At 36.6% G+C, this 9,453-nt stretch overlaps 1 protein-coding gene across 1 annotated transcript; it reads left to right on the forward strand.

The window, feature by feature from the left end:
- Positions 1–2,293: 2,293 nt before the first annotated feature.
- Positions 2,294–4,737, forward strand: LOC109794210 (histone H3.2-like). The gene is made up of 2 exons (XM_083073427.1): positions 2,294–2,376; positions 4,485–4,737. The coding sequence occupies exons 1-2, from the start codon at positions 2,294–2,296 to the stop codon at positions 4,735–4,737; spliced, it is 336 nt and encodes a 111-aa protein (XP_082929553.1).
- The last annotated feature ends 4,716 nt before the right edge of the window (positions 4,738–9,453 follow it).

A 9,453-nucleotide genomic window follows, 5' to 3' on the forward strand; every position in this document is an offset into this window, starting at 1 on the left:
ATTACAATATATATGTTGGGGTAGTAAGGGTGTCACATTCAGCCCCTCTAGTATATATAATTTTGATGACATGATTTTAATTTCTTTCAATTTGTAAAATTATAAATTTTCTCCTATATTTCATTTTTATTTTAATAGTATATTAAGAAGTGAAATATGGATGTAACTCAATTTTATAAAACTGACTTATAAAGTAAAAATTGTAACACCCAGATTTCAGAAAATGGTGATTTAGTAGGTTAGAATGGGCCGTTCCAAACTACTAAAAAGAACTATAAATTGTAGTATTGAGAACGGGGTGTTCCAAACTTGGTCGTTATGAATTCGATTAACAAGAACATGGAGAGGTTGGGAACCTTATATCGAAGATTTAATTCGAATGAAAATGGAAAGTACTACTACTGTGATGAATTGAAATGCATATTCGATAAACCCTAAACACTTTGATTTTGAAATGCAAGAATTGCTTTGCTCCATCCTCCTTCAACCGTCAATAATTTTTCTGTTTTTAATTATGTCTTATTTTTATTGTAAAAACAACAAAACTATAAAATTGGATAACCAACAAAACTACTACATGGAGGTTATTTTTTAATAAAGTAGAGACCAAAACCTTTGTATTTCTTTTATCTTTAGTTAAGTAATAAATAAGTTTAAATTGATTTTTTTTTAAAATGAGTAAACATGATTTAGATTAAAACAATTCACTAAACATAATAATTTATTGTAGATTTTTTTTATAATTTTTTTTTTTGGAAAAAACTCAAAATAATCAAATTTCCAAATAAAATATTAAAAATAACATAAATTTCGTTATTTGAATTTTTTTAATTAAAAAACCCATAAAAATTATATAAATTTCAAAATTCAAAATTAGGCTAATTTTAAAATTGAATTTATAATAAAATATGATTATATATTTAAATTTTTTAAAATGAATTTAGAAATTATTGAAACGAAAATTTATATTTATGTTATTTTATATAAAAGAAATGAATTTGATAAATAGAGATATCTTAAATTTAGATTTTTAATAAGTTGAATAAATTTAAATTCAGTATAAAAATAATAAAAAAATCATTGTAAAAACTAAAATTAAATAACTTAGTTAAAAAATGACTATAAAATAATTTAATGTAAAATTTGTTTAAAAAATATTGTTAAAAAAATCTGAAAATAAATAATAAAATAAAATCCTTCCTTTATGAGTCCCAAACCCGTCCCGCACCTTGTACAATTCATTTTCGCTCTGTCTCCCAAAAAAATTAGGACTCCGCCGCCCCTCCTAAGGTTAGGGTTTTCATTTTCACTCTATTCTTTTAATTTTTAAATTATTTATTAATTTTATTTGTAATAATATGATTATATATTTAAATAGTTTAATTTTAATAATTTTTAAGGTATATTTTTGTATTTTCACTTAAAATATTTGAATTTCTATATTTTAATTTGAATTATTTTTTAAGTATATTTTTGTCTTTTTATCTTAAATTTTTGAATTTCTATATTATAATTTTAATAATTTTTTATTTCTATTATTTATTAATTTTTTTCTTTTTTAATGTTTTATAACATTATTGAAATTTTATAATTAACAAAAAAACAAAATATTTAATATAATAAAATTTAATTTAATTTAATGTACGATCATTGCAAAGCTTATTACATTGTCGTAATAAAAAATATTTTAGGTATTAATCAACTCATTATATAAAATCATTTATGATTGAATGACAATTTATATCAATAAAATACATATATAACTAAATTAAAAAAAATTAATAATCTCATTTAATAATCATCAGGATAATTGGGTGGGAAATTTTAAAGATAATTGTTTAATCATTATCGAACCTACTATAATAATGGATTCAAAATCTAGTAGGTAGTTGAAGCATGGACATGGGTTTCAAACTTCAAAGTTTTTGATTTGGCAGCCCCATTTTCAGAACCCGCCCAAATATCAAAATTTCTTTTCGTTTCCTCTTCAAGAATACACCAATCCATGTCGCGTAACGCAATTCAATCTCTGCCCTTCATTATCGCAAGATCAACGGCCTTCCGTACTCCTCCCCGCCACGTCACCGATCCGCGCACTGTCACACCCTCAAACGAATCCCACCCATTCATTTTCCCAACAAATCAACGCTCAACATTCCCCCATTCATCTCTCTCACCGTTCCCGCACACACCGCAATTTCAAAATCCCACACTGCTCCCTCCAACGTTTCCTCCACCATCAAAGAAGCAAAAGCACTAAACTTCGTTGTTCGTCACAAAACATCTTTTCTCGATGGCTCGCACAAAGCAAACCGCTCGCAAGTCCACCGACGGCAAGGTGCCGAGGAAGCAGCTGGCGACGAAGGCTGCCAAAAAGTCCGCTCCGGCCACCGGCGGCGTGAAGAATGTGACACCCTTACTACCCCAACACATATATTGTAATAATATAAATAAACTAAGGAAATAAAATTTTCTACATAGGTAAAAGGGTTCACATAAAAACCTTTAGAAACATTCTTCAATATCCAAAATAGTTTGAAAATGAAACTTGGAAAATAAAACATAAAAGGTTACAAAATGTTTTCAAAATAATATGTTCAACTCCATATACAATGCAATTCATGTCCTAGAAACCCTCTGCCCTGATGTCACAATATCAGAGCATACCCATAAATCAACTGTTGACATTCTAGATGCTACACATAGCCCGGATCTTCCTCACCTAAAACATCCACAAGTTGTACGGTGAGAAAAGAAAACATCTATATATATAGCACATAAGAAAACGCAACATATTATCTCATTATAGTTTAATATTCATAAATATTTCAACATATCATATTTCAATCAATCATGCATCGTCATCACGTCATAATTCTCAATCACACCAATCATCACAAATCTTGCGCTTCACACTATGCCAAGGTCACGCTATCCATTTAACAATCCAAGGCCATGCTCACCCCTGATATAACATTGTGCCAAGGTCACGATTCCCCTGTAGCATATCTAGCCCAGGGTCGTGTTCACCCCCGACATGTTATTCAAGGTCACGATACCCACGTAACAATCCAAGGCCGTGCTCACCCTTGATATAACACTGTGCCAAGGTCATGTTACCCCTAACCCAGGGCGGTGCTCACCCCTTACATGTTAACCAAGGTCACGATACCTATGTAACAATCCCGGGCCGTGCTCACCCCTGATATAACACTGTGCCAAGGTCACGTTACCCCTAACCCAGGGCCGTGCTCACCCCTGACATGTGAACCAAGGTCACGATACCCATGTAACAATCCCGGGCCGTGCTCACCCCTGGTCATAGGTGTGAAGAACCACAATCACATCTCATTCACATTCCACAAAACATCTCCTAGTTCAATTCCATACACACATCAGATAAGTCCAAAATAATGGGTTTCACACATCTCAAGTAACTCACATCTAAGTCATCAATTTTATAAAGTAATATAGCAATAACATTCATAAGTTAATATAATAATCAATGGAATTATCAATTTAATACAATCTTAACATAACGATAAAATTCTCAATTATTCCAAAACCTAACTCACAGACACTTTTCTACAGTTTCGTTTTCCCTCTCAGATCATCATTCTTACAAATTAAATATGTATTTCTAATCCTCAACACATACAGAATCTAATGGGATCATCAATTTCTCAAACAGAAATATTCCAATTTTTCCAAAACCTAGCTTACAGGCACTTTTCTATAATTTCGTTCTCTCTCCCAAAGCATCATTTTTACAAATAAAATATATATTCATAATCCTAAATTCATACAGAATCATATAAAACCAATAATTCTCCAAACAGCAATAATTATAAAATTACTCATAATCTTAAGGGCTCTTCCTCTACCCAGTTCCCTCATGTAACTCTACATATAAATAATTCCCTTTCCCCCGTACCTGGATAAATAGGAACTAGGGCAGAACCTCCTCCTCTTTTTCTTTAAATAGGGACCCGAACTAAAACTAGGGCAGAACCTCCTCCACTAGATTCCTCTTGGTCTTCAGAAAGAAGAAGAGGGAAAGAAGAGAGATCAGAAGAGAAGAAAGAATGAGAATGAGAGGTGTGTGAAAAATGAGAAGTGAAGCCCCCTATTTATAGGAATTATGGCTCACCTACCACTACGGCCCGTTTTAAAAGCGGAACGGCCCGTTCTGGGCCCTTCAAACTTACGTAAATTTCTCAACTGGAATGGCCCGTTCTCAAACCCAGTAGAACGGCCCGTTCTCAAACCTAGTAGAACGGCCCGTTTTGCTTCCAAAACGGCCCGTTCTCCAAACCAGAACGACCCGTTCTCTAATTGGAACGGCCCGTTCTGCTTATACATTTTAGGCATTCTAACTATTCCGGAACGGCCCGTTTCAATTTTGAAACGGCCCGTTCCGGGCCACGAATTGGGCCTTTGGCCCACGAAAAATGGGCTGTTACAAAGAAGCCCCACTGATTCAGGCCCAGCACGGTGGCGCTCCGCGAGATCCGCAAGTACTATAAGAGCACCGAGCTTCTCATCCGCAAGCTCCCGTTCCAGCGCCTTGTTCAGGAAATCGCGCAGGACTTCAAGATCGACTTCCGATTCCAGAGCTCCGCCGTGTCGGCGCTCCAGGAGGCCGCCGAGGCCTACCTCGTTGGTCTCTTTGAGGACACAAACCTCTACGCCATTCACGCCAAGCGCGTCACATCATGCCCAAGGACATTCAACTAGCTAGGCGCATCAGGGGCGAGCGTGCTTAAGCCCCTAGCTTGTCTGTATAGATAATTTCAAGCGTTGGTTGTTGTTTAGCTGTTAATGCAGTTTTCTTTCAAGATTATGTAACGCTCTATTATGAATGAAATTATCGTCTTTCTGCTCCAATTGTTTCACTTTAGTGTGGTTTTGCTCTTTGATTTATTATTATTATTATTATTATTATTATTATTATTTTTTAAATCATGTTATTGGGGTTTTGATTTTCTTGACTTTTACTATGATTGAGGCTTTTTCGGATTATTGTGAATTTGTGTATATTATTTTGATTTATAACAAAGAATCGAGTTGAGTTGATTTGTTCGTGGGTATATTATTCATCGCAAATTGTGATGGATTTTAGTCATCACAGTTTGTGACAGATTTTATTCATTGTAAATTGTGACGGATTCTAGTCATCACAGTTTGTGACAGATTCTAGTCATCACAGTTTGTGACGGATTTTATTCATCACAATTTGTGACAGATTCTATTCATCACAATTTCTGACGACTTTTGTTCATCATCACAATTTGTGACGGACACACATCCCTCTCAATCCCTCACAAATTTGTGACGGAGATAGTCCCTCACAAATTGCGACGAATTTAGTCCCTCATAAATTGCGACGGAGTTAGAGGTCGTCACAAATTGCGACGGATATTTATTAATTTTAAACATTTATTGTTAGAAATTAGTGACGGAAAATATATTATTTGTGATGCCTTAATTCTGTCACTAATTGTGACGGACTGAAATTATCCGTCACTAAATATTTTGTGACACCAATTTTTGTGACGGAATCAGTTCCGTCACAAATTCCGTCACTAATTTATTTTGTGACTGATTTTATAAAATTTAGTGATGGATTTGTTCCCTCTCTAATTTTAATTTTTCTAGTAGTGATGCTTTCTGATGTGATGTCCTGTTGTTTCCATGCTTCGGAAGCTTCTTTCCTTCGATAATGGAAGTCCATTTCCTTGTTTGTATGCCCCTGGATGAAATTGGGTGTCTACAGCTGCCCCTCTTTACTTGTCCTTTGGAATAACTATGTGTTGCTTTTCTGAAGGCAAGTAAAGACGTAGACATTTCGTCCGGGTCTTCTCCTCGTCTCTTTGGTGTTGGTGCTTCTACGTTTGTTTCCCTTGAATAGGTGTATTTGCTCGTATCCTCGTCCTTTAAAGTAGTTGAGTGTTAGTTGCGTACTCTATTAGGTAACAAGGCTGATAAACTGTACACCTGATCTTTAGTTTTCAAGTAGATGCTCCATTGTTTCTCTTGTGATAGTGCGTTCTTTTATTCATAGCTTGTTGAAGAGGGAGTATTATTATGCCAGCCTCTCCAGGCCAGTTGCTAAAGTTTTGAGTATTGTTGTACCGACCTCTCTAGGCCGGTTACTGATGGTAAGTATTGTTGTGTCAGCCTCTCCAAGCCAGTTCCAGGCCGCCTGCTGATGTTGTGAGTATTGTTGTGCCGACCTCTCTAGGCCGCCTACTGATGGTGTGAGTATTATTGGGCCGACCTCTCCAGGCTGCTTGCTGATTGTGTGAATATTGTTGTGCCGGCCTCTCCAAGCCGCCTGCTAATGGTGTGAGTATTGTTGTGTCGGCCTCTTCAAGCCGCCTGCTGATGTTGTGAGTATTGTTGTGCCAGCCTCTCTAGGCAGCCTGTTGATGGTGTGAGTATTGTTGTGTCGGCCTCTCCAAGCTGCCTACTGATGGTGTGAGTATTGTTGTGCCGGCCTCTTCAGGCCCCCTACTGATGGTGAGTATTGTTATGCTAGCCTCTCCAGACCGCCTACTGATGGTGAGTATTGTTATGCCGGCCTCTCCAGACTGTTTGCTGATAGTGTGATTTGATTGCCCCTTTTCTTTGGAGAGGACGTCTAATGAAGACGAGGATTGCTCGTAGGTGGTGCCCTTGTGCTGGTGGGTAATGGAGTAGATGGGTGGCAGGGATTCTGGTGCTGCCCCTGCCATGTGAGTATTGTGATGCCTCTCCAGGCGTCTGCTTGTGGTAAGTTGTTTTTTTTTTTTTTTTTTTTTTTTTTTTTTTTTTTTTTTCTGAATTTCATTTTTTAGCTTCGGCTTTTTCATGTTTGAAGCTTGCCTTTTTTGCTATTTTTCTAAATACTTTGGCTTTTTTCAACATTTACGAAGTTTGCCTTTTTATCATGTTGTTGCTTTTGCTCTTTATTGTCATCATTGGTGGAGGGATCTATTCCATGATGATGTTATTTGTTGAATCTTTATTGATGAGTATTATTTTGGAAGCCACTTCTGGCTTTGGTTAGGAAGCCATTCCTGGTCTTGGCATTCTCTTGGATCATCCTTCATTCGGTTGAAGAGTAGGGTGCGATGGCCTTTTCATGCTTATAGACTTGCTTATTCTTCCTCTTTCGGTTCTATCCCGTCTTGTTATTGATGTGTCTTTCTTTTCTTGATGGCTATATGAAACCACTTGTATGGAATGCCCTTGTTGGGGCTAGGCTCTTTGACATGATCTTGGCTCTTAAGGCACTGTCTAACTGTTGATCTTTTTTACGAGTGCTTCGACCTCTTGGTTCCTCTAACAAGTGATGGATAGACACACACAAAGAATGCAAAAGAAAATGCAAAACAGGAATGGTTTTATTATTTATTCCCTTTTTTTTAGTAACTCCCTTTCATATGCCCCTACCTCATATGCATGCGATGCAATTTATGCTCATGTTTGTTCCTAAAAATGCAATTCTTTTTTTTTTCTTTTTTTATTTCGGGAAATTAACCTGTATGCGTTAAGGTTAATGATGACAATTCCTTTTTATCCATGCCATTTTTTTATTATTGTCGGGATGTGTTCCTTTAAACCCAAGCTTTTAGTGGCTCATTGATTATCCATTCGATGTGTAGTCAAGTGTCTCCCAACTCTGTTCGGGGACATCTCGATCTTTCCTCTGTGAGTATTCACTGTGCATTTTCTGTGTATATTTTCGGTTCCATTTTAATGCCATAAGGGTCAAGATAAAAGAAAGAATGGATGTTTGTATTTTTTTTGAAGGGTTGTTAGAATGAATGTTTTTTTTTCCAAAAGGGGTTTTTAGAAGAATGGTTGGCCAAGGTGGGCTTTAGTGTTTAGGGTTATTAAACAAAACGTATTTACTACAAGGAAGTTATCGTTGTGTTTTAATCTTTTTGGAAGGTGGAGTGATGACTTGGGCATGTGCTTTGTTTGAATGATCCCTCCTGAGCCGCCTTTCGGTTTTCAAGTCAGGTCGCTGCTTTAACGTCCTAACTTTTGCCTAGGTTACCTTGGATGTGTTTCCTAGCAGACATTTTTCTTTTGATCCTTACTTTTGCCTAGGTTGCCCTTTTTGATTGTGAGCCCCTAGCGGATGTTGCCCTAATTTTGCGTAGCCCCCTTTAGTGGGTTTCTACCAGGCTTTCATTTTTGCAACGTTTGTATGGGACGCCCTATTTTTACTAAACCCAGTCATGTTTTGATTCCTGATTGTTCCTTTGTTATGATTTCCATGCTATTATTGATTAACATCTTTGTCACAAATACATATTGTTTATTAAGGGTTAATGGATGAGGCCTAGAGTGAATATTTACAGGGAGAAGAGAAATGAAAGAACGTTATGGCATTTAAAACTGTACTTCCAATTTACACGTGCCCCTTTAGCAAAGCTCGGAGGCCTGGGCATGCCCTGAGTTCGTGATTCGTACACAGAGAGATTAACCGAGGTTGTCCCCTAGAGAGGCATGGTTGACGATTGGTTGAACTACGTTAGGAACACATTCCCACTTACTTGAGTGTGGGTGTTTCGACTTCGGAGTGAAACCTTTATGAATTCTTGCTTTCTAAATGGATTACTCAAGCCACCTTTCGGTTTTCAACTTGAGCAGGCATTGCCTTATATATATATATATATATATATATATATATATATCCCTAACTTTTGCATAGGATCTATCCTATCGGGATTATAATTCCTTTATCCTAATTTTTGCCTAAGACGCCCTTTACGGGTTTTCATCCTAGCAGGTTTTGTCATGCAATGCCTTTATTCTTCAATTGGATTTTGTCTTGTAATTCCCTAGAAGCAAGGATTCATCCATTCTTGATCATTCCTCTTATCCCAATAGTTGTCATTTCTGCATGGGGAACTCTCGGTGTTTGAATCATCAATTTGGGGGTGTTATGCCCCCCAGTCTTCTTGCGTAATGACTGATTTCTTAAGTGCTTCCAATTTGATGTATCGAGTTTGCACTTGATTACCAATGATCTCATTATTCGATTAACATGCACAGGTTAGGTTTCCCTTTTTGTTCTTATTTATTATTTATGATGTGCTTCCACTTGGAATGCACATGGATGCTTCACACCTTCATGGAATTCCTTGGATGAATCTTCAAGGAATGGAGACACCTCAAAGGTGCAAGGTGACCTAAGCTTGCTCACAAGCTAAGTCCAAAGAAGAATGGTGACCTAGATCTACAAAGAGAAGCACTCAAGGAGGGTAGAGTAGGGAACCAAGGTGACTTCCGAGGGATGAAATTCAAGATAGAAAATCTCATCAATATAATCCAAAGTGTTACAATACTCGGCCATAGAAAGATTTATAGGAGAAATTAGGTTAAGGGTTTAAGTTGGGTTCACCTAGAGTTAAGTAGAACCATGGTATGGTTTACTTAACTCTAGGCGCCAAAATT

The sequence above is a fragment of the Cajanus cajan genome, chromosome 4 (assembly GCF_000230855.2).
Source record: "Cajanus cajan strain Asha chromosome 4, NIPB_CcT2T_4, whole genome shotgun sequence".
Lineage (NCBI taxonomy): Eukaryota > Viridiplantae > Streptophyta > Magnoliopsida > Fabales > Fabaceae > Cajanus > Cajanus cajan.